Source organism: Bos grunniens, chromosome X (genome assembly GCF_055505025.1).
Source record: "Bos grunniens cultivar Pamir isolate PY7600 chromosome X, Bosgru_T2T1.0, whole genome shotgun sequence".
Classification (NCBI taxonomy): Eukaryota; Metazoa; Chordata; class Mammalia; order Artiodactyla; family Bovidae; genus Bos; species Bos grunniens.
The window spans coordinates 137,341,869-137,368,493 of NC_141194.1; the positions used below are offsets into that span (position 1 = coordinate 137,341,869).

The 26,625-nt window shown below is 37.7% G+C and overlaps 1 protein-coding gene across 2 annotated transcripts in view; it reads left to right on the top strand.

The window, feature by feature from the left end:
- TENM1 (teneurin transmembrane protein 1) overlaps positions 1-26,625 on the top strand; it is a 904,402-nt gene that overhangs the window by 325,590 nt on the left and 552,187 nt on the right. For both annotated transcript variants that reach the window (XM_086388154.1, XM_086388153.1), the window contains exons 5-6: positions 19,879-20,139; positions 21,992-22,048. In XM_086388154.1, the coding sequence (XP_086244280.1) occupies positions 19,879-20,139; positions 21,992-22,048 (318 nt within the window). The remainder of the gene's footprint in view (positions 1-19,878; positions 20,140-21,991; positions 22,049-26,625) is intronic.

Sequence of the window (26,625 nt, forward strand, 5' to 3'; positions counted from 1 at the left end):
AAATTTGTCATGGGACTTCCTCCTTGTCTTGTCATCATTTCCAGGCTGGTACTAGATTGTCAGCTGTTCAAGGGGAGAGGTCATGTCTTTCCCATTCTTTCTTATCTGACTGAATCCTATCATAGTGTATATCATACAGTAGGTGCTTAATAGATGTTTATTTTATAACTTATGAATTGAGTGTATGAAAACTAAAAGTGGGAGTGTTCTACTAAAAATGATGGTATATAGTTTGGCATGAGTTTGGAGAAAGTAAGTGTACTAAATAAACCTGGCTTCATTTTATCAGATTTGCTAGCATAGTGCTCTGCTCTGAGGAACCTGTCTACAAAAAGGAACAGTTGAAAAAGAAAGAGAATAAACAGATGGAGTTAAAGTTCTAGTCAAGGAGGTGACTCCATAAAAATAATGGATGCTGGGTATGAAGTAGGGGAGGCTCAGGGGCAAGTGGGTAGACAGAAGGAAGAGACGTACCTTAGAATCGTGTCTAGGACACACCTTGGAACCAGTGAAAGAGCCAGTAACTATGTAAATAATGAATATTCACCAAGCAGTTTGTGTGGGATCTTTTTTCCCTGAAAATGATGATTTGGGGATTGGACGGAGTCAACTGTTCAGGCATTGTGTCTACTTGTGTTACATCTGTCCTTATATCATTAATGTCCTTGGGCAATTCTCATATACTGATTCACCCACACATCTTTCCAAAATCTGTAAAATGAACACAATTGCAATTGTTTATATAGATTGAGCATTGTTTTTTAAGTGCCTGAAATGTTCATTTGCTTGTTTGGGTTAAATGTTTAGGGCAGCGTTTATAAGGAATTGGGCCATAGAAGTTTCCAGTTCAAAAGCACTAATGTTATTGTTGCTGTTTGTATTTGCTTTCTAGCTTTAAGAGGTTTTGGAAAACGCATTTTGTAGAAATTGCCTGCAGTGTTAGCACTAAATGATCACTAAAGAGAAGCGTGCCTTTATCTAATTTCAAACCTCCTTGATAAATTTAAAATAAAGAGAAACTTCCTCAACATTTAATCAAAATTTTTAGAGTATTTTCAACTCAAAGCCATTCTCTGAATGCTGTGATACATGTTAACTTCTGAATGTATATCACAGATTTAGGCTCAATCTATTTAGCCTGAAATGGTAATGTTACCTTGTAAACAGGAAATGCCCCAGTTTTGATCTGATTGTCTCCTCTGGCTGGGTGATAATGTGCTGAAATAATACCCCAACACACATTTCCCAATGAATAATATTCTTCTCATTTTTGTAAATGTTAAATAATTTCAAAACTCTCCTCAAGGCAGCTGCTATGAGCTAGGAATCTGAACACAGGAGAGGCCAACGTTTTCTTTTATTTGTCTGCCTGTAGACCCAGATATTGCTTGTGTTGTCTAGAAGCATGGAATGTGCTCTAAAATATCACTGTTGTTTTCAGTGAGTCAAAGTGACATGATGGTGATGAAGTGAATCCGTAAGAATCAGTACAGAGTGAAATAATACTTCAAAAGAAGTTGTAAAAATACATTAACCTCTTATAAGAACAATGAGTTAATATATGCATAGTTTAAGGATCTCTTTTTCATACTGTCAGTGACAAAGGAAATGCCCATTTTCTCCCAGCTGCCATATCCCTCAAAGCGTTTTGACGGCTGGCTGTGAAAATCCGGATGGAAACAGCAGCGAGCTGAATGAAACCTAGGAAAGCAAGAAGCAGAAAGGTCTAGCATGAGCCACATGCACATTGTACCAATGAGGAAAGGTAGGCTGTGCATTGGAGTGTGCTACTTAGAGCTTCATATGCTATGTAAGGTGATTAGGACTCAGTCTTAAAACTGTTCGAAGTTGGCCTTGCCACTTGATATCTATGTGGTCTTGGACAATTTACATATACTCTCTTTGAGCTTCAGTTGCTTTGTTTGGAAGATAGGGATGATAATAACTTTTCTCACAGAACATACTGTGAGAAATAAAATAATGTGTCTTAGGGCCTGTTGTGTTGAAGATGCTAAATTCATGTCTGGATGTGATCTCGGGTGGCCTCTGTCTGTGCCCCTCGATGCAGGATCTCAATTCCCTGACCAGTGATTGAAGCCAGGCCGTGGCAGTGAGAGGGCCGATCATAGCCACTAGACCACGATTGCCAGTGGCTGGTGACAAGGCCCTGGCACATCTACTTTGGAAAAAGGAATTTCAACAAAGAGATGGAAAGTGGTGAAACAAGTAAAGTGTTTACTCTGAGGGAAAAAAGCACACATAGGTGGGCTCAGACAGAGTCGTGCCTTTGTGGTAGATTGAATCACTTACATGGAGGCAGTTCTTCTGGGTTCCCTCTGGCCAGTCATCTTGCTTTGCCTGCGTTGAGTCCATCATTACATCTCACTCGGGGCCCTCCCCTGTGTGTGCCAGCATCTTTTAGCCAAGATGAATTCTCCTGCAAGGATCTTTAGGAAGTTGACCTAACTTCCTAGTATAGTTAGGTCCATATATACTTCCTAGTATAGTTAGACCATACCTATATAGTATGGTCTGGCATCCCATCCCTTCTCTGACCTCTGAGGATGCTTTCTGCACACGTGTAGTTTGGGAAGTCTCCTTGATCTCAGGAATGAGAAATGTGATCTCTTTATCTTTTATCTCCTTGCTCCTGACATTATCTTTGTCTTGGATTTTCTGTCCACAGGAGACAGATTCCAGCTATTCAGCCTGAGGCCCATCTATCTCCTGCCTCAGATGTACTTTCTCTCCCAATATGTAAAACAAAAAAAGAAAACGAAAAAAAAAAAAAATTACTGCATGTCCCTTTGTAGCTTGAGTTCCATCTGCTTGTGCCCTAGGACTGGAGAATGTGTGCTTTGAAATCAGAATTACTAGTCCAAGTGGTTAAGTCTGAAACCTTGTACTTTATCAGCTACAAATGAATTTCCTCATAAATCAGGTAGTTTCCCAATTTCCACAGCAAATAGAGAACGGCTTTTCTTTCTAAATAAGAGTTTGTACAGGTAGGATTGTAATGTAAACACAACTCTCAAAAATAATTCTATTAGTTCAGTTGAACTGTACTTCAGAATGAGGTCAAGACTGGCTCTGATTACTAGAATATTTGACTACTGTGCAACTGTTTCTGTGTAATAACCAATTCTACCATTGAATATATATACATGATGCTACTAAAGAGCCCTTGCATAAATTAGTGGTAAACAGAGGGGACATTATAACCTCCCATTAGTGAGAGGTAGCTTTTGAGTGTTGTTTAAAGAGTAGGGCTGCATCTGCACTGAATTAATCATATCTTCTCTTCTAGTCTTCTTTGCAACAAAGAACATGCATTTGGACAGAATAGTTAGGATTATGTGAGAAATATATAGCTATAAAATAAAACAAAGGCAACTAACCTGTTAAGGTGGGAATGGCAAATGTGTGTCACTAGTATTGAGTCCACCTGATTGGTCATAGTACTTTGTTGTTGAGCCCAGATTGGCCCATGAATCTTTCCTGCCACACTAGGATTGAACCTAATTTGTTGATCATTTTTACATGTCTGCAACAATCAAAGCATTCAGGAATTTTAATATCCAAAATTGAAACCCGTCTGATTTTACCAGGGTGAAGGAAAAATGGAAGGCAAGTCAAGAGAAATTCACCTGCCATTTCCTTCACTCATGGCAGTTTGTGAACACAGATGGATTTTTCAGTCTTATCAGTTGTTATTTTGTTTCATTGTTCCCAGTATTCAACTGGGAAATTTAAATTGTGCAAACGAAATGTTCTTTTCTTCTCCATTTTCTAGAACGTTGCTTACTAAGGTATAATTAATATATAATAAATTGTACATATTTATAGTGTAAAACTTGGCAAATTTTGACCCATGAAAATACTACAATCATCATAATGCATGTATCAATAACCTCTCAAAGTTTTCTCTTGCCACTTTGTAATGCTTTACACTCTACCACTCCCAACCATCTCCACTCCAGGCAACCTGGGATTTGCTTTCTGTCACTATAGATTAGTTTGCATTTTGTAGAGTTTTACATAAATGAAAGCATAGAGTATGTAGACTTTTTGACCCTTAAAAAAACTCAGCATAGTTTGATATTTATCCATTTTTAAAAATCTATCAATGGTTTATTCCTTTCTCTGGCTCAATAGAAGTTCCAATACTTTGGCCAGTTGATGTGAAGAGCTGACTCATTGAAAAGACCCTGATGCTGGGAGAGATTGAAAGCAAAAGGAGAAGGGGACCGCAGAGGATGAGATGGTTAAATAGCATCACCAACTCAATGGACATGAATTTGAACAAACTCCGGGTGATAGCAGAGGACAGAGGAACCTGGCATGCTACAGTCCATGGGGTTGAAAAGATTAAGACACGACTTAGCAACTTAAGAACAACAGTAGTCCACTGTATGAATGTAGGAGAGTATGCAGTTATGTATCTGTTGATGGCTATTTGAACTATTTCTAACTTTTGACTATTACAAATAAAAATGCTGTGAGCATTTGTGTACATGTCTTTGTATGAATACATGATTTCATTTCTATTGGATAAATAGTTATCTAAGAGTATGTATAACTTTATAAGACATGGGGGCTTCCCTGGTGGCTCAACTGGTCAAGAATCTGCCTGCAATGTGGAAGACCTGGACTTGATCCCTGGGTTGGGAAGATCCCCTGGAGAAGGGAACTGCTACCCACTCCAGTATTCTGGCCTGGAGAATTCCATGGACAGTCCATGGGGTCACAAAGAGTCAGACATTTCACTTCACTTCACACCTAAGAATACTTAATAGCAAGATGCAAAAGGAGAAAACTGTTGCCAGGCATTGACAACACCCCTTAACAAATTTCAATAATAGATATAGGACTATAGAACTCTTTTTTGAGTACCCTACTCAGTGCTCATGAATACTGGAGTGTTTCAAATACTGGAGTATCCCTGTTTCAAATTCGTTTCCTTTAATCATCTCAGATGGTTCTTTCTCCAGTCTCAGGTGGTTTCCTTGCATCCATGTGCTATTCTGGACTCTGGGGACATCTGCATATCTCTAGAATTCTCTTTTCTCTGAAGCTCTCTCCTGTTTGGTACTCAGTACAGCCAATTCTAGTTGTTGGCTTTTCCAGACAAGCAGGTTTGTCTCCTCAACTCATAGAAACTGCCAGGCTCCCCCTACACTCTCCCTCCCTGTGCTAAGATCTGGAAATTGCAGGCAGTAAGCTGGAGCATTCATAGGGCTCATGCCATTTGTTTCCCATATCTCAGGGATCACTTTCCTTTGTTGCCTAATATCTGAAAACCAGTGTTTCATACATTTTGTCTGCTTTGTGTTGCTGTTTCAGGCATGAGAATACATTTGGTCCCTGTCACCCTATCTTGCCTGGAAGTAGAATTCTCCTCCAGAATTGTTCTCTAAACAGAATTCAAATTTGGAAGTTCCTAATGAGCATTCTAAAAGTTCTTTCCACAACTTTTGCCCATTTGGAAAGCTACTTCAATCTCTGAAAAGAAAAAAAAAGGATTCTCTGAGTTCATGAAAACAGTCCCTCAGAGGAGCCACTTACACACTCCAGGACACTCTATAAACTTGCCAAGGTGGTCATTTGTATATGGTATATAGGATTGAACTGATGGGTAAGAGCAGAAGAAATTTTGACTCCAGTCAACTGAAAGATCATCTTCTACCAGGGCTTTGTGGCTGGTTTGATCAAAGACTTCCCAGTTCTACACCCTAGGGTGTATTTTGAAGAATTTTTTAGGAATTCATTTTCCAATTCTTTAAGCTAAAAATAGTAGTGAGGAAAACTTTCTTTGTGAGACTATTTCAATCAGAAGACAATGCAGAGAACTTGTTCCCCATTAGTTTAACATTGCTATAAATTGTTTTGTTTTGTTTTTCCTAAATCCATGGCCAATGGGTTGCTGTCCTTCTCTTTTCGCCAAATTTCTGGAGCATTGATTATTTGAAATTCATAGCTTGTATACCAAAATATCAATTTTTAAATTTGCAGTGGTCAGCCTTGTTTTATGTTAAACAAAACCAATTCATATGTGTCAGAATTTTATTAAACAATTTAACCTTTTCAAGACTGCTTTTATATTAACTACTGACTTTAAATTTTTCTTATTTTTTGATCACTCCTTGTCTAGAGTTATTCTAAGGCCTGAAGGGATGGCAGTACTACCTTTTATTTATATGGCCCTTCATGGACCATGGGCTTCCCTTGTGGCTCAGCTGGTAAAGCATCCGCCTGCAATGTGAGAGATCTGGGTTCGATCCCTGGGTTGGGAAAATCCCTGGGAGAAGGGAAAGGCTACCCACTCCAGTATTCTGGCCTGGAGAATTCCATGAACTGTATAGTCCATGGGGTCGCAAAGAGTTGGACATGACTGAGCGACTTTCACTCATAGATCATACAACACTTTGCAGAAGTTATCTCATTCAATTTTGGGAGATTCTAAAAATTTAGGAAACATTAGGGTCTGGAAGTCTAATTCAGCAGGTAATGCAGAAAATATACATACAGAGAAAGAATATAAAAGTCATATAGTAAAGATTAGAAATGCTCTAAGGAAGGGTATAAGATTATTGGCAGGAGGGAGAAAGTTGGAGAATACTTTGTAAAGGTACTGACCCAAGCCAGATATTAGAAATTAAACTGGTGAAAAATCAGAGGGACATATTCTAGGTGGTTGATACAAGATGTCCAAAGATACTGAGGCAAAAATAAATAGGTCGTCTTTGAAAGATGGTGATAAGAATCCCTTAATGGAGCAGAATGCCGTTTACTCAGTAGTTCTTGGTGGACAGTGACTCTAGTACACAGTTCTCTCTTGATATCTTCACTCAATCGTCACAAAATAAATGCTTATAGATTAGAGTAGAATGTTACAGGGGTCACATTGTTTGCCTTTAAGAATATAAGCAGCAAGGGGAAAACAGTGAATAATACACAAGGAGGTTCCCACAAGGATAACAGCTGATTTTTCAATAGAAACTCTTCAGCCCAGAAGGGAATGGCAGGACATACTTAAAGTGAAGAAAGAAAAGAACCTACAGCCCAGATTACTGTACCCAGCAAGGATCTCATCAAATACAAAGGAGAAATCAAAAGCTTTGCAGACAAGGAAAAGCTGAGAGAATTCAGCATCATGAAACCAGCTCTCCAACAAATGTTAAAGGATCTTCTCTACACAGGAAACACAGAAAGGGTGTATAACTCGAATCCAAAACAACAAAGTAAATGCCAATGGGATCATACTTATCAATGATTACCTTAGATGTAAATGGGTTGAATGCTGCAACCAAAAGACAAAAACTGGCTGAATGGATACAAAAACAAGACCCCTATATATGTTGTCTACAAGAGACCCACCTCGAAACAAGGGACACTTATAGACTGAAAATGAAGGGCTGGAAAAAGATATTCCATGTAAATAGAGACCAAAAGAAAGCAGGAGTAGCAATACTCATATCAGATAAAACAGACTTTAAAACAAAAGGTGTGAAAAGAGACAAACAAGGACACTACATAATGATCAAAGGATCAATCCAAGAAGAAGATATAACAATTATAAATATATATGCACCCAACATAGGATCACCGCAATATGTAAGACAAATGCTAACAAGTATAAAAGGGGAAATTAACAATAACACAATAATAGTGGAAGACTTTAATACCCCACTCACACCTATGGATAGATCAACTAAACAGAAAATTAACAAGGAAACACAAACTTTAAATGATACAATAGACCAGTTAGACCTAATTGATATCTATAGGACATTTCACGCCAAAAAAATGAATTTCACCTTTCTCTCAAGCACACACGGAACCTTCTCCAGGATAGATCACATCCTGCGCCATAAATCTAGCCTTGGTAAATTCAAAAAATTGAAATCATTCCAAGCATCTTTTCTGACCATAAGGCAGTAAGATTAGATCTTAATTAGAGGAGAAAAACTATTAAAAATTCCAACAAATGGAGGCTGAACAACACACTGCTGAATAACCAACAAATCACAGAAGAAATAAAAAAAAAGAAATCAAAATATGCATAGAAACGAATGAAAATGAAAACACAACAACTCAAAACCTGTGGGACACTGTAAAAGCAGTGCTAAGAGGAAAGTTCATAGCAATCCAGGCATACCTCAAGAAACAAGAAAAAAGTCAAATAAATAACCTAACTCTTCACTTAAAGCAACTAGAAAAGGAAGAAATGAAGAACCCCAGGGTTAGTAGAAGGAAAGAAATCTTAAAAATTAGGGCAAAAATAAATGCAAAAGAAACAAAAGAGACCATAGCAAAAATCAACAAAGCCAAAAGCTGGTTCTTTGAAAGGATAAATAAAATTGACAAACCATTAGCCAGACTCATCAAGAAACAAAGGGAGAAAAATCAAATCAATAAAATTAGAAACGAAAATGGATAGATCACAACAGACAACACAGAAATACAAAGGATCATAAGAGACTCCTACCAGCAATTATATGCCAATAAAATGGACAATGTGGAAGAAATGGACAAATTCTTAGAAAAGTACAACTTTCCAAAACTGAACCAGGAAGAAATAGAAAATCTTAACAGACCCATCACAAGCACGGAAATTGAAACTGTAATTAGAAATCTTCCAGCAAACAAAAGCCCAGGTCCAGATGGCTTTACAGATGAATTCTACCAAAAATGTAGAGAAGAGCTAACACCTATGCTACTCAAACTCTTCTGGAAAATTGCAGAGGAATGTTAACTTCCAAACTCATTCTATGAGGTCACCATCACCCTAATACCAAAACCTGACAAAGATGCCACAAAAAAAGAAAACTACAGGCCAATATCACTGATGAACATAGATGCAAAAATCCTTAACAAAATTCTAGCAAACAGAATCCAACAACACATTAAAAAGATCATACATCATGACCAAGTGGGCTTTATTCCAGGGATGCAAGGATTTTTCAATATCCGCAAATCAATCAATGTAATACACCATATTAACAAATCGAAAGATAAAAACCATATGATATCTCAATAGATGCAGAGAAAGCCTTTGACAAAATTCAACATCCATTTATGATAAAAACTCTCCAGAAAGCAGGAATAGAAGGAGCATACCTCAACATAATAAAAGCTATATATGACAAACCAACAGCAAATGTTATCCTCAATGGTGAAAAATTGAAAGCATTTCCCCCAAAGTCAGGAACAAGACAAGGGTGCCCACTCTCACCACTACTATTCAACATAGTTTTGGAAGTTTTGGCCTCAGCAATCAGAGCAAAAAAGAAATAAAAGGAATCTAAATTGGAAAAGAAGAAGTAAAACTCTCTCTGTTTTCAGATAACATGATCCTCTACATAGAAAACCCTAAAGACTCCACCAGAAAATTACTAGAGCTAATCAATGAATATAGTAAAGTTGCAGGATATAAAATAAACACACAGAAATCCCTTGCATTCCTATACATTAACAATGAGAAAACAGAAAGAGAAATTAAGGAAACAATTCCATTCCCCATTGCAATGAAAACAATAAAATACTTAGGAATATATCTACCTAAAGAAACTAAAGACCTATATATAGAAAACTATAAAACACTGATGAAAGAAATCAAAGAGGACACAAATACATGGAGAAATATACTGTGTTCATGGATCAGAAGAATCAATATAGTGAAAATGAGTATACTACCCAAAGCAATCTATAGATTCAATGCAATCCCTATCAATCCCTGACTTCAGGCTCTACTACAAAGCCATAGTCATCAAGACAGTATGGTACTGGCACAAAGACAGAAATATAGATCAATGGAACAAAATAGAAAGCCCAGAGATAAATCCATGCACCTATGGACACCTTATCTTTGACAAAGGAGGCAAGAATACACAATGGAGAAAAGACAATCTCTTTAACAAGTGGTGCTGGGAAAACTGGCCAACCACTTGTAAAAGCAGGAAACTAGAACACTTTCTAACACCATACACAAAAATAAACCCAAAATGGATTAAAGATCTAAATGTAAGACCAGAAACTATAAAATTCCTAGAGGAGAACATAGGCAAAACACTCTCCAACATAAATCACAGCAGGATCCTCTATGACCCACCTCCCAGAATATTGGAAATAAAAGCAAAAATAAACAAATGGGACCTAAGTAAAATTAAAAGCTTCTGTACAACAAAGGAAACTATAAGCCTGGTGAAAAGACAGCCTTCAGAATGGGAGAAAATAATAGCAAATGAAGCAATGGACAAAGAATTAATCTCAAAAATATACAAGCAACACCTGCAGCTCAATTCCAGAAAAATAAAAGACCCAGTCAAAAAATGGGCCAAAGAATTAAACAGACATTTCTCCAAAGAAGACATACAGATGGCTAGCAAACACATGAAAAGATGCTCAACATCACTCATTATCAGAGAAATGCAAATCAAAACCACAATGAGGTACCATTTCATGCCAGTCAGAATGGCTGCTATCCAAAAATCTACAAGCAATAAATGCTGGAGAGGTTGTGGAGAAAAGGGTGTGGAGAAAAATTCCCACTGTTGATGGGAATGCAAACTAGTACAGCCACTGTGGAGAACAGTGTGGAGATTCCCTAAAAAGCTGGAAATAGAAGTGACATATGACCCAGCAATCCCACTGCTGGGCATACACAGTGAGGAAACCAGAATTGAAAGAGACACGTGTACCCCATTGTTCATCACAGCACTGTTTATAATAGCCAGGACATGGTAGCAACCTAGATGTCCATCAGCAGACAAATGGATAACAAAGCTGTGGTACATATACACAATGGAATATTACTCAGCCGTTATAAAGAATACATTTGAATCAGTTCTAATGAGGTGGATGAAACTGGAGCCTATTATACAGAGTGAAGTAAGCCAGAAAGGAAAACACCAATATAGTATACTAACACATATATATGGAATTTAGAAAGATGGTAACAATAACCCTGTATGCAAGACAGCAAAAGAGACTCAGATGTATAGAACAGTCTTTGGGACTCTGTGGGAGAGGACGAGGGTGGGATGATTTGGGAGAATGGCATTGAAACATGTATATTATCATATGTGAAACGAATCACCAGTCCAGGTTCGATGCATGAGACAGGGGCTCAGGGCTGGTGCACTGGGATGACCCTAGAGGGATGGGATGGGGAGAAGTGGGAGGGGGATTCAGGATGGGGAACGCATGTACACCTGTGGGAGATCCATGTCGATGTATGGCAAAACTGATACAATATAGTTAAGTAATTAGCCTCAAATTAAAATAAATTAAAAAAAGAGTATGTGTTTGAAGCATTTGCTAGTGTTTTAATAAAGCAGTCATTTAACTCTTTAGCTCACTGTTCTCACTTCTCTAGATGGTATTGTGCTGCAAATTAATGCAGTTTGTTACACACACACATGCATACATTCAAAATGCACACAATAAACAAACAGCTTCACATCCTTAGTAAACATAATGAAAATACACAAGTATACATGGAAGACCACAATAGTCAATAAGAATTCAGGCTCCAGAGTGATATGAATAGCCAGAAAATTGGACCAGCATAGGTAAGAAATGAGAAATTTTTAGGGCCATTGAGCACCATGCATTTTCAGTGTTCAGTAGCCCTGAAAATTTCTCATTTAGGCCAGGAAGTCTCTGTCTCATTTGAAATGTTGAAATAAAGGGAACCTGTATAGGTTCTCATTGATCTAAACTTCTGTTGAAGTCCAGGACCTCCCACCATCATTTCTAGTCCCTGAATCTTTTTCTAGACTCTTGTCACGAAGGCTCTAAAACAGGCCTTTTTGTTGTGGTAACTGAATTAGCTTCAGAGAAAATTCTCCCATTTTATGTGAGTACAGTCTAAGCTGGACCCTGCAGTAAGATGAGTATTTGTTCAAGGAAATAAACAGAAATTGTTTATTCCCACATCATATTTCCTTCCTTCTTAGGTTGCTGAAGGATATTTTCATGTCTATCTAAATAAGAATGAAGTCCCTTTTTATTTCTTCCAAGTTCCTGCCTCACATCATCATCTTCCTACCTCATCTCCAAGAATTATGCTGTAATTCTGTGTCCTTCTCTGGTTTGGGCCATGTTTACAGATTCGCAACTCACTATACTTTGGAGTGCATCCTTTCTAATATTAACATGGTCTTTTCACTGTGTTCTGGGATGGCTCCAGTGAGACAATATCAGTCACAAAGCATGAATGTTTATACTTTAGGCTTTTAACTCTGCCCAGGTTTTTTGCCTTATTTTTCACTATACTGACAAGGTGGAGAAATCTTGAAAATTAAATGAGGCAAAATTGGTAGGTCCTGAGTACCGAGATAATGAGTGCATTTGGAGCTGTGAGGTGGGGAGACTAGGCTTCAGGAAGCTTAGTTATTTAAGTCCTCTGATACCCACAGGCTCCAGACTTGCATGTGGGAGCAGTCCATCTATTACTCCTGTGCCCTAGAAAAGGCTGATGAGGCCTGAGCAGAAAAATAAAGGTCAGGTCTGGGTGGTGTACCTTTATTACTCTGTTGTCATTTGGACCTTTAAAAAGGCTCTCTGTGAAAATTGCCAAAGGACATGAAATGGTCCTGTTAACTCACTGTTCAGGGCCTAGTGTAGTACTGTGGATTTGATAAAGCTTTTTCACAAAGTAGGAGAAGAAGACGTTAAATTGGGCTAATTTTCGAAGACTAGGAGAAATCAGAGAAGTCTATTTTGTTTTGTTTTCGACTTGAAATTGAGTGGGTGTTCAGCAGAACTGTGTTTAAGTAAACTTACATGAACTGATTAGTTTGACAATTTGATATCATTTTCCTTTCAAAGTCCCGAAACTGAGAAATATAAAATGGTACCCAGCTGTGAAAATTATTTGCGTCCTGTCTGGTGTTGCTCCTTTCTACCTTCTTCTCTCCCTCCCCATCTCTCTCCCTCCTTCCTTCTGCCTTCCTTCCTTATTCCCTCTTTCCCTCTTTTTTTTTTCTATCCTTCCTTCCCTTCTTCATATTTCTTGCTGAAGACTATAATAACTCATTGAAAATTTCCCTAGAGCCAGGAATGAATTACTAGTGGCTGTGTAGTATTTTTTAATTGTGTGAATTTTTATTCACTGTGCCATAGAGTGGTGATGGTTTAGTTGCTAAATTGTGTCCAACTCTTATGACCCCCATGGACTGTAGCCCGCCAGGCTAATTTGTCCATGGGATTTCCAATGCATTGCCATAGAGTAATTTTTGTAATAGCCACATTCATAAACTGATGATTTCATGTTTCATGAGGAACTATTTACTAAATTGATTTTTTACATGATATGGCTTATGTACTCTGTTTATCAATAATCTTACAATTCACAATGGATACCTAGGCTGTATCAATGCTTTAACATAGTAAGACTTGTAATCATGACAAGATCTTACTTAGCTAATGTGACTGATTATCCTTCACAGTAGAAATATAACTAGCACCTTGACCCATAGAACCACTAATACTTTTCCCATTTGAAAATATTAACCATTTCACATTTTGTACTAACAGCCTTAAGTTATAGTTAACAGAATTTTATTACAAGAGAGTTTACCTAGAGATTTGTTTCTAGTTGGACCTGAACATTTTGCAAATGAGGAAACTGAGGCCCCAAGATATTAATTGACTTATCTAAAAATCACATGGCTAATTAATAACACCTGTCTTTGCATATAGTCCATAAGGCTTGTTATGAATTACAGTAATTAAGGATAATAATTTTATGACCTCTCTCTCTCTTTCTTATTTTGGAAGTAGAGTAAATTCTTTGGAAGTTATATTCCAAATCACTCAGGTCATGGCTAAGATTTATCACCCTTTTTGACTTCCAATGATTTATTTGGAGTGCGATGTCCTAAAGCTCCATTTTTAGAGGAAGTGTGGATAGGTAGAATTGAAAGAAAAATAAAGTCTTGAGCTTATCAGAAACTCAGAAATGGCATTTCTAGAAAAATGCTGATATAAATAACCATTACTCTCTCTTTCAAGTCTTGATAAATGACTTCTTCAGGCTGAACACCTGAAGATCAATCCCTAGATTCATAAAGAATATATAGTAGTTCATTTTATTCAGTATGTTTTAGAATTTTTAAAAAATCATTAACTCATTAGCATTAATAGAGGCCTATGTGATTCTGCATTGGAGAAGGAAATGGCAACCCACTCCATTCTATCACTTTCTATCACTGCAGGTAGGTTTGCATTTATAGAATTTTATTTAAATGGAAACATGCAGTACATACACCTTCTGTTGGTCTTTTTTTTTTCACTCACCATAATTATTTTGAGGTCCATGCATCGTATTATATATCAAATGTTCTTTTTTTTTAACTGAGTAGTATTCCACAGTATGTACATACCACATGATTCATCCTATTAGCTATTTATAGACACTTGGGTTGTTTCTAATTTTTAGCTGTTACTGAGTGAAGTTTCTCAGTGTTCTTGCCTGGAGAATCCCAGGGACCGGGGAGCCTGGTGAGCTGCCGTCTATGGGGTCGCACAGAGTCAGACACGACTGAAGCGACTTAGCAGCAGCAGCAGCAGCATAGTGATTCTGCAAGGAGATCCAACCAGTCCATTCTAAAGGACATCAGTCCTGGGTGTTCTTTGGAAGGAATGATGCTAAAGTTGAAACTCCAGTACTTTGGCCACCTCATACGAACAGTTGACTCATTGGAAAAGACTCCGATGCTGGGGGGAATTGGGGACAGGAGGAAAAGGGGATGACAGAGGATGAGATGGCTGGATGGCATCACCAACTTGATGGACATGAGTTTGAGTGAACTCCGGGAGTTGGTGATGGATGGGGAGGACTGGCGTGCTGCAGTTTATGAGGTCACAAAGAGTCGGACACGACTGAGTGACTGAACTGAACTGATAGTGATTCTGCATGCCAGATCCACTCAACTTAGTCTCATGATTCCCAACTACAGAATGTTCCCTTAGCCGCTGAAAGCTCATCAGTGATCAGTTTCATCTTTAGTTTCCCCTCTAAAACTGACTTTCAACTCTTATGTTCCTTACGAAAAAAATGCTCCCAAGAGGATCAATGACAAATCATGAGTCACTTAGCCTTGAGTGCCTCTTAGCTTATAAGTAAGCAGAACAGCATTTTGAATACCTTTCTGTTCATTATTACATGTACTTTCTACCACTAGGAGGAAAAAAGCTGAGCCTCCTTCTGGCTCAGAGACCCTTGGCTCCACTTGTGAAAACTAAGGGGTTCTTCAGTCTCCTAACTCTCTATCGTATGGTCTTATCGTTGTTGTTGTTTAGTCCCTAAGTCATGTCCAGCTCTTTTGCAACCCCATGGATTACAGCCTACTAGCCTCCTCTGTCCATTGGATTTTCCAGGCAAGAGTACTGAAGTGGGTTACCATTTCCTCCTCCAGGGAATCTTTCTGACCCAGGGATTAAACCCATGTCTCCTGCTTGGCAGGTGGATTCTTTACCACTGAGCCACCTCGGAAGCCCATCTTATGGAGTACAATGCACTGAAAAAAACAATAAGTATAGAGGTATAACTGAAGTAACAATAAACTACACAAACGTAAAGTGTACAATCTGGTAAACTTTGGTATGCATACACATGTGTGACTATTGCCACAGGCAAGATGGCAGAGGTTTAGATATCCCAAAGGTATCTTTGTGCCCCTTTGTTCCCTATTTCTCCCTTACTTTCTTCCCCTAGACATAACCACTGATTGGCTTTCTATCACTGCAGGTAGGTTTGCATTTATAGAATTTTATTTAAATGGAAACATGCAGTACATACACCTTCTGTTGGTCTTTTTTTTTCACTCACCATAATTATTTTGAGGTCCATGCATCGTATTATATATCAAATGTTCTTTTTTTTTTAACTGAGTAGTATTCCACAGTATGTACATAGCACATGATTCATCCTATTAGCTATTCATGGACACTTGGGTTGTTTCTAATTTTTAGCTGTTACTGAGTAAAGTTTCTGAACAATCTCATACAGGTGTTTGTGTAGACAGTAATTTTTATTTCTTTGTGATAAATGTCCCAAAGTACCTTGTTCTCCTGTTAAATTTAGCTTTACCTCTTTAGGAAGCTGCCAGATTATTTTCCAAAGTGATTGTACCATTTGACTTTCTTACCAGCAGTGTATGTAGTTGATCCACAGCTGATGTGATCAGAACTTTTGAACCATTCTGGTAGGTCTGTAGTGGTATCTCATTATAGTTTTAGTTTGTACTTTCCTAATAACTAATGATGTTGAACATCTTTTCATTTGTTTGTTCCTTCCTGTATCTTTCTCTGTGAATTTTCTCTTTGAATCTCTTGCCCATTTTAAAAACTGATTTCAACTCTTTATTAATCTGCTCAGATTTGTCTCCTACAAGGCTGCAAAATCGTTTTTCCTTTCAATCAGAATTAAATACATGTTCATGAGGCCTACATACATCATTCACTTGGGATCCTCTTTGTCTGTTTACTCCTGAAATGTAGTTTCTCATGTTGCCAGTCTATCCATTTACACTTAGATATTCTAAGAGTGTACTTACATTTCTCTTGTGGCTAGCTTTTTGGTAAGAATAGATCTATACTAAATCCAATTGAACTTTATCTTCTCTTGGGAAAAAGTAGTATTTTAGGTAACAAGGTTATATGTGCAGGGCTAAAAACATCCACTTATGGCGCCTTGTAAGTGCTTTCATAGAAAGTACATCCTATGGGAATTTTGAATACCACCAAGACATTTGTGCTTTTAAGGAAATAATTTACAATGGTAACATTGATTTCAAGAAAGGGAAGTGAAGCTGTTCAATGAATATCATTTACTGTAAATAAGTGAAACTTTTCCTTTTCTTTCTTATTTATTTAACTTTTTTCTTTATCATCAGAAAACAGGCAGCTGATAGCTTACTTGGATTGTTACTTTGGTAACATTGATTTCAAGAAAGGGAAGTGAGGCTGTTCAATGAATATCATTTACTGTAAATAAGTGAAACTTTTCCTTTTCTTTCTTATTTATTTAACTTTTTTCTTTATCATCAGAAAACAGGCAGCTGATAGCTTACTTGGATTGTTACTTTTGAAAGTTACATATTGGTAAGGAAGTATACTTTTATCTGACTGTGTTTAAGGGAATGTGGTGTTTAGTCTTTGCATTCAAATCATTGTTCTAATAGAAATCTTACATAATTTTATACCACTTTTCCTTAGATGGGAACAAATCCACATTCAAATTTCTTTTTGAATGGGGGGAAAATCACTTTAACAAAGAGGGATTCTGCTTACATCCATCAGTGGTTATTTTAAAAGAACTTTTCTATTATTTTATTATCTGAAGTGACAAATTAGCTTTCTATTTTTATTTGCTCATCCTTTTCCAATGAATGTCTTTAATATGACTCAGATGTGTATATTAAAATCTTTGGAAAGTCACATCTCATACATCATTGTATGAGTGAAAATAAATGCAGGTTTGTGCTTTTAAAAGTAAATTCTGGAATTAATGCTCTGAATCCATGCAAATAGATGGGAGGGGGGCACTTCAGAGTAATTCAGTTCAATAATTTTCTTGCTGGTGTCCAAATAGAATTTGAATTGTTGCAAAATCTTTGGTAATGCCACAGTAAGATTGCTCTCTGACTTCTCCCATTTTCCTAGCTCCCACTGATTTCTAAGAAAACTGTAGGGAAGAAGTTTTCAAAGTATGGTCCCTGGGCAAATTGCATAAGCCTTTACCTGTGAACTTGTGAGAAATGCAGATTCTTTAGCTCTACCACAGACCAGCTGAATAAGACATTGAAACAGGTTGGGGCAGGGCAGGCACAGCAACCTGTTTCTTGACAAACCTTTCAGGTGATTCTGAAGCATGCAAAAGTTTGGGAACCACTAGTCTAGGGGAAGGAAGGAAGTTGTGAATCCAGGCCAAAATAAACTTCGTGAACCAAGCTGACAGGCCTAGATAAACTTCATGAACCAAACTGACAGGTTCATGACAAGGTTGCTGCAGCAACAACTACACAGGATTGGATAGCTTTGTGAAAGTAAGAGGCATGAATACTAACTGATCACAGTGTTCTAGATCACTAAGATTTATATTGGGAAAGATGGATTTTTACGTTTAGCCTTATGTCGAGGAAAAGCCCAGTTTCATAAGGTTTTGTGTATGACGTGGAAACCATGCCTATTTTTTTAAACATCACTCCTTTGGAATTTAGAAAATTTTGGTAGAAAAACAGAATTACTCTTAAAGACATTCATCACAAAAATGATAAGCAACATCCTCAACAGTGATGAATAATCCTGAAAAAATTTATAATTGACTTTCCCTAATACAATATAGTAGCTTTATTTGCCTGCAACATGTTTCACAGAACACCGTGCTGGACACCTAATGGCTATTGAATAAGCATTAAGATTTGATTTGTTAAACCCTCGTTTGACAATTACATGTCAAACACACACAAAATAGACATTTAGAAACCCTGTTTGTGTTCTGTACTCGTCTTTCTAGAAGAGTCAGTTTAAATTGGTCTAAATATGGTCAGTCTAAATTCTAGCACTTTCTGTATTCAAAGAATTAAATTCATTTTAGGGTTTGCATTTTATTGATATGTGCTAAGGATTAGATGCACTCAGTTAAGCTTCTTCCTGGCCAAATGACATACCCTGTCTCTGATGTCAGTCTGAGAAAATCCTATATAGTGTACAACATCCCCGGATTACCTTATCTAAGTATTACATGGACATTGCAGATGATATGTCTTGGCATGTGGTCATTTTTCATTAACTTATTAAGGTCTGTTAAAGCATCTTTCCCCCTTTTTGACACTTTGCCATAACTGAATGCAAAATCGACTATAAAACTGAATGAATGCCTGATATCCATGCAGTAAGTTGATGACACTTCCTTGGTGTCTAGCAGACATCAATTGCAGATGTTCTAGGAAAAAGGGCTCTGTTGCTACCCAACATTGGCTATGGACAGTGCTGTCTGTCCTCTGGCCTTTATTTTCCTCAACTGTAGACAGAGGGGATTCATTATATCATCTCTAAGATCCTAAATATTTTATGATTCTAAGGCTTAGGGGAAGTTTGGTGCTGGGGGGGCGGGGGGCGGGATCCAACCCTCAAAGCACTGCTGAGTTATAATCTACGATTGAAAGATTTTATGTATTTCTTGAAAGAATGAATGAAACAGAATAACTAGCATAAAGTCAGCCTCGATATTCTTTGGAGACAACAGGAAATAGTGATATTAGGTACTCATAATTTTACAGTTTAGACTAATGTGTTTGGGAAAAATACTTTTGAAAAGTATATTTAATCTTAATGCTTTTTCCTCACAGTTTTCACATTGAATTATGTATTCTTAACTCTAAGGTATATGAAATACTTAGAAAAGGCAATAATTTTAATATTTTAAGCATAGGTGTGCTCTGACGATCATATATATTCTTCCTAGAAGAGAAATATCTTTTAAAGGACAGCTCTCTGCACTTTATACTCCCCTGTATTCACTTATTTCATTACATTTGTGTAATCTAAAATTGTAGCTATAAAGCTATGTGGGGCATGCTTTTGCCAGAACCTTGTAAGAATCAACAGGAGCATAATTTTAAGCTGCTGCTGCTTCTAAGTCACTTCAGTCATGTCCGACTCTGTGCGACCCCATAATTTTAAGCTACAGAAGCGCAAAATAAGCACAGAATCCTAGCTACCAGAAATAAAATGGCCAGAATTCTAACTTTGCAAAGACATAAATACTAACAATGGAGGAATGGAACATAAGGACAAAAAAGTAGAATTTGACCAGGTATTTCTGTTTCCTTCTAAATTTTTCCTCTGAACTTTGTTTCTTCTCAGAGATGGAATTCTGTGAGACTCCTCACACTCTGTGCTCTGGCTACCAGACAGACATGCACAGTGTTTCCCGGCATGGCTACCAACTAGAGATGGGATCTGATGTGGACACAGAGACAGAAGGCGCTGCCTCCCCTGACCATGCACTGAGAATGTGGATCCGGGGGATGAAATCAGAGCATAGTTCCTGTTTGTCCAGCCGGGCCAACTCCGCATTGTCCTTGACTGACACTGACCATGAAAGGAAGTCTGATGGAGAGAACGGTAATATAACCACCTATATTAATAGTTTATGGAAAACCCAGAGAGAATGTAGGTTTTAGCCTTTGATTTGTTTTTTCTTCCTTATATCTGATACCTTTCATTTCCTATACAAAATGAAAATGCAGGGTCCCATGGACAAGGCATGTACCTAAGTATCAGGCAAATAGACACATTCATTTACAATAATAAATAAAGTACTTTTTATTTCTGGTTGTTCCCCCAAGGGAAATCAATCTTATATCATCAGCAATATTGTGCATGTCTTATTCATTACTCACCTTTTATTTTCATCTTTATTTTCTAGTACAATACTGGTGATATTTATTTTAGAAGTACTCATTTCATGTATTTTGACTTTGTATCAATATATGAACAATGAGGCGAACAGCTGTATAGCCAAGCCTATTTTGTATGTGTTTTCTATTTTGATTCAGATTAACCTGTCAAGTGTACAGACAAAGGCAAAGTAACCAGATTAGGCTGAAATGATTAAAAAAACAACAACAAAGTGAATTACCATCAGCCATTTGCCAGACAATAAGTAATAAGGGCAGTATCATTAAATTGTAATTATGTATTATTGTCTTAAAACTTTTAGAAATGGAAAAGTTTTTGTCACTTTGATTTGTTGGGAAGAGGTTAATTTGTTTTGTTTCCTGCTTTTCTATCCCTACAAAAGAACAAAGTCCTTTCATAAAAATCACATTAATGCTTATTAAACACATTATCTACTCTTCTCATCATTCTGTTTGTCTGTATTTCATAGGTCCCATCACTGGGGACCTGGTCTGTCAGCAGTGGCTAATTAGTATTTTCTCAGGTACCAGAGAGGTAGCCAACAGCCCTGTACCTGCAGTTCTTTCTGTTCTGTCCTCCTCTGCCTCCCTCAGCCCAGAGGGGACATTGGCCACAAAGATATAATCAGGAATGACATTTGTCCACTAGTTAGAATATCATTTCCTAAATGAGAGGCCATTACACTTTGTAATATCACCAAATATCCTTGATGGTCTGGATATTTTAGGTTTATTTTCATGTTTGTATATATGCAATGCTGAATTTGACCAAGAGTATGGAGGAGGTAAAGTGTGGAAGTGAGAAAGGAATCTACTTGATCTCTGTCATGCATATTCATGTAAGTGAAGCAGCAGTAGCATGGATGTTGGGAAACCCTGCACTGGTCCCTAAAGTTTTCTGGGCTTTAACTATCAAACCAGAAAAATAACAACCAAATTTATGTGACATCAGGTAATAGAGGAGCTCCTCTATTTCCAAGACTTCTTGTTCTCCCTTATCTCACCACCCACGCACATGCGTAAGTCCACAGTCATGTCTGACTCTGTACAACCCCATGGACTGTAGCCCACCAGACTCCTCTGTGCATGAAATTTTCCAGACAAGAATACTGGAGTGGGTTGCCATTTCCCATTCCAGGGTATCTTCCCAACCCAGGGATAGAACCCACATCTCCTGCATTTGCAGGCAGATTCTTTACCACTGAGCCACCTAGGAAGCCCTCACACCTCACAAAAGGAATATATGCTAAGTTCACTGGGCTGAAACATTAAAAGAAAAGACTTCCCCTAGGCTCAACCATTCTTCTACTCCTGCAAGACCCTAAGTCTGGGGTTTCTTCTGGGGTGACGAAACTACTCTGGAATTAGATAGTGATAATAATTCCACAACTCTGAAAATACTAAAAGCCACTTTAGGAGTGTGAACATTATGGTATGTGAATTGTATTTTGATTGAATCTATTATTTAAAAAATAATATTGGACGAAGAGTAAAGATTGAAGAATCCCAGATGAGTTGAACAAGGATTAATTAGTAAAAAATATTTGCTACTACAGGTTTTAAATTCTCTCCTGTTTGCTGTGACATGGAGGCTCAAGCTGGGTCTACTCAAGGCAAGTGTTTCCAAATATTTGATGACAAATTGTTTTTACCTCACCCCATCTCTGACAACCAGCCTGCACAGTTCAACCCTGCCAACAACACACAGGCCTGGTTCATTAACCTGTCAAAGATTAGTTTATTGGTAGCTTGTTGGTTTGTTTTCCTCTGGAAGATTTCATGGGTATGTGTTGATGGTAACAGTGAGGAGGTGAGGGAGGAGCTGAGGACAAAGACAAGATTTAAGGTCGAATAGAGAAACACTGATTTAGCATGAGAGTAGAGATTTAAATCAGGTATGGTTGGTTTTGGCCTCATGACTTTCTACATCATCTATGGTTTTTTGCATGACTCTAGCCATTGATTTAGTATAGTTTAGATACTGTCATAACTTCACAATGCCACCTGGCAAATGGCCTTGGGCTTTTCCTTCCAATGCTCTGGCTTGACTTAAGAATCACACTACAGCCCTGTCCCTGCTGTCAATTATAAATAACACCTTCAAATGAAGGAAATGCCATTCATTCTTTTCTGTAGACGTGTTGTCATTCTTCAGTGAGGGGACACTGGTGTCCTTTTACTTTTGCCTTCATTGTGCTCACTGGCTTTGCCCCTTTGCAGAGGGATACTTAAAACAATATTTATAAATGATTTTGATGAAAATCAAGTACTTTGCGAGATGGGGAACCCTCACATCTGACCACAGGACAATGACTCAAAATTTGTTAGCAACTGGGGGAAACGTATCAGGGGGAAGATGTATTAGAATCAGTTTTAGCAAAATGCACATTATCCTACCCCACCATGAGAACTGCTTACTGTGATGAGCCACTGTATGTACTGTACTCATGTGCCATATCCCTGGGAGGTTTGGGGAACTTTCGGGAATGTTTGGGGCTGTACAGCTTCATTTCGCCTTCTGTCTAATCAGCCATCTACCTTGGTCATGTAACACTATTTACTGAGACCGAGTTAGAAGACTCAGGAGTAAAGGATATGTGTCCTGTCTTTTTCTTTACAGGTTTATCTCCCTTATGGTTTATTTCAGAAATTGGATAGGGTACCACAAAATTGGGCAGGACTGCCAAGGTAAAAAGTGATCCAGTCTGCTAAAAACTAGTGTAAATGCCAGCCTCTTTTGGCCCAATGTATACCTCCAAAGAGGATTCAATAGAGCATAGTGATAAATAGTTTGTACTGTGAAGCCAGACTTAGATTTAAATCCCAGCTTAGATTTAAATCCCAGCTGTGTGATATTGGGAAAGTTGTATAATGTTTCTGTGCCTGAATTTCATCATCTGTTAAACCAGGAGGATATTACTATCTACCTCTAAGATTTTGTGATCACTGAATAAATGAATGTATATAAAGGATAGCAGTTGTATCATATAAGTATAGTCAGAATGTTCATTATTCTTATTGATCAGTACTTTATAATTTCCAAATACACTTTTAATATCTTTATCTCATTTCATCCTCATGACCCATCTATAGAATGATTCTATTGTTTCAGCATTTTACATAGGAGGAAGACTTAAAACAGCAATTTAGAAACAAGTTAGCTAAATACAATTGATTGTTTTCAAATAGCCAGACTTTTTAGCTCCTTTGACTCGTATGAATATAAGACATGAAGAACTTTATTCAGTTAGATAGAGTTCTGTAAGTTTTACTCTGCTCCTGCTAGCAATTTTCAGTAAGGAGTATAAAATTTCGAATCTTATTTATGACCTTGTGTAAGATTTTACCAATTTAGATTCCATAAATTTTCAATAAGTGATAACCAGGCCTGGCCTGCCTTCAGCATTTCCATAGATTCTTACAGAGGAGGTTTGAGTTGAGATGAGAGTGTAAATGGTTTTTCTAAAAGCATGTTAATTTGAAAAAAACAAGTTATTTTCAATGAATTGAACTTAATGTTTGTGTGCAAATATTGCTATTTATTTCTCATTGATCTCCTGCATTCATGAAAGCAGGCCTGGTAGGGAATCTATTTAGTAATTTGAGTTTGTCTATACTATGTTTGGAAAGAGTAAAATAGCTTAAAATTTTTAGGATTTATATGCTTCACAACCTAAGACTTCATGCCACTCCATCCATGTGCTTCAGTTAGTGTCAGTGACATTTTATTTTGTTTCTGTCTTCCTATATATTCTGATTTTTAGATTATTGATGATGCAATGATATAATATCATGGGGTTGATTTGGGATGATTTAAGCTTCACTCCTATAAATTTGGGAGAGAAGTGAAAGTAGGGGAATTTGTTAATTTGAGTAGGTTTTTCAACTGGGAAAGATTTGAGATGCAGTTTCAAAGACACTTTGAATTCTATTCATCCTAGGCTATTACAACTTGCATTTTCTACTTATATTTCTGAAATTATGTCTGTAAGGACTTATTTCTTTCATTTAATTAATTAGTCAAGCCTTTCAAAATATTTATATTTTTTTCTCACTTTTGTAAACTCTGTTTGGTTACCCTTAATTGAATTGAAGTTTCCAATATGCTTTAAGCCATGAAAAATTAAAATAAATAACCTTTACTTTCCGAATGAAACCAACTGAGAGGTCTGAAGCACAGGGAAGGGAGAGCAGCAGGTAACAGAAGAGAATGTGGTTTCTTGGCTTTTAGAGGACAGTCAGAACACTAATGCACTTTATTTCCATTCCCTCAGATACGTCCTAAGTAAACTCTTTGTTGTGTATTGATGCTTAATCATCTGCTAGGAAAACTGCAGGTTTACTCAAATCAGCTTCATCCTGAGGCCCATAAGCAGGAAACTTTGATATCAGTCACAAAGCTTTATTCATTTTACCCCTTTTCTACTCCCATTTCACATTACTACCAGTGTAACTATTCATTGTAGCCTAATACTTGAGTTGTTTATCTTCTGTCTTCAAAATGGTTTTTAATAAGTACTAGACGGGAAGCTACTTGAAGACAGAGCCTGGTTTATTCACTGTTTTTTCTTAAGGACTTAGCCACTGAATCTAGAGAACAATAGGTACTAAAAAATGAAGAATATACTTTACTCTTTGGGATTCCCTGGTAGATCAGTCAGTAAAGAATCCACCGACAATGCAGGAGACTGGCTAAAATACGTAGGAGATGAGGGTTTGATCCCTAAATCAGGAATTTCCCTAGGGGGAAGGACATGGCAACCCACTCCAGTATTCTTGCCTGGGAAATCCCATGGACAGAGAAGCCTGGCAGGCTATAATCGATGGACTTGCAAGAGTTGGACATGACAGCAACTAAACCACCACCACCACCACGCTTTACTCTAAAAGTTAAAACTGAGAGATAATATATTTTGTAGTTCTCGAAATAGAAATGTTGCGTGCATGTTCAGTTGCTCAGTTGTGTCCAAATCTTTGTGATCCCATGAACTGTAGCCCGCCAGGCTCCTCTGTTCATGGGATTTTCCAGGCAGGAATACTGGAGTGGGTAGCCATTCCCTTCCCCAGGAGATCTTCCCAACCCAGGGATCAAACCCACATTTCTTGTATCTCCCACATTGGCAGGCAGATTCTTTACCAACTATGCCACTTGGGAAGCCCTTAATAGAAATGCTGCAGTGAATCAAACCTCTTGTCATCTAACACACGACTCTACCTCTGACAGGTAATATAGTGGGCTTTTCTTAGAAGAACTTGGCAGGCCTACTTGAGCATTAACATCAGTGATTAGAGTGTTTCTCAATAATGATATTTGACTCTACATTAGGTTGAAGAAAAAAAACTATATTAGCAGCTAAATTTGAGTAATCAATTTCCAGGAATGTGTTTTTCACATGTGGCCCAAATGAAACATTTGGATTAGAAAACGTCAAAGTGCTTATCAAGGTGCTAAATAGAAGGAAATAGTTAAAGAAAGGCATTTTTAACCTGTAATAATGTCACAAAGAAATTACTGTGGCTATGCGCTTGTTGTTAATGATATTTCTGTGTAAGCAGTATTTATTGAGCAACTACTCTTTGCCAGGCTCTGTATTGGAGAGTGTGCTGTGCTGGGCCTAGTCACTCAGTCGTGTCTGCCTGTTTGTGACCCCATGGACTGCAGCCCTCCAGGCTCCTCTGTCCATGGGGATTTTCCAGGCAAGAATACTGGAGAGGGTACCATGCTCTCCTCCAGGGGATCTTCCCAACCCAGGGATCAAACCCAGGCCTCCCGCATTGCAGGCGGATTCTTTACCACCTGAGCCACAAGGGAAGCCCGTATTGGAGACTGGGGATATATAAAAGATGACCACTACACAACTTTCACTCTCTCAGAATTTACAGTCTAGAGGACAATAATGATGCCCTATGAATTAGAATTGTTTATTATTCCAGGTAACAGAAACCAACTTGAGCTAACTTAAACCTAAAAAAGCAAATTTATAAAATGGGGCATGTGAATGCTTCATGGGACAAGGACAAAAGAAGGAACTAGATTAGAAGAATTGCCTGTTCCTTTGCCTCTTGCTTCTGCATCCATTTCCTTCAATCCTGTCTCTGTAGATTTACTTTCTCTAAATCTCCATCCACAAAGCAAGCATAAAACCTGGCAAAGATTTCCCCAGTTTATATTTCTTATGTTCGGGAAAGA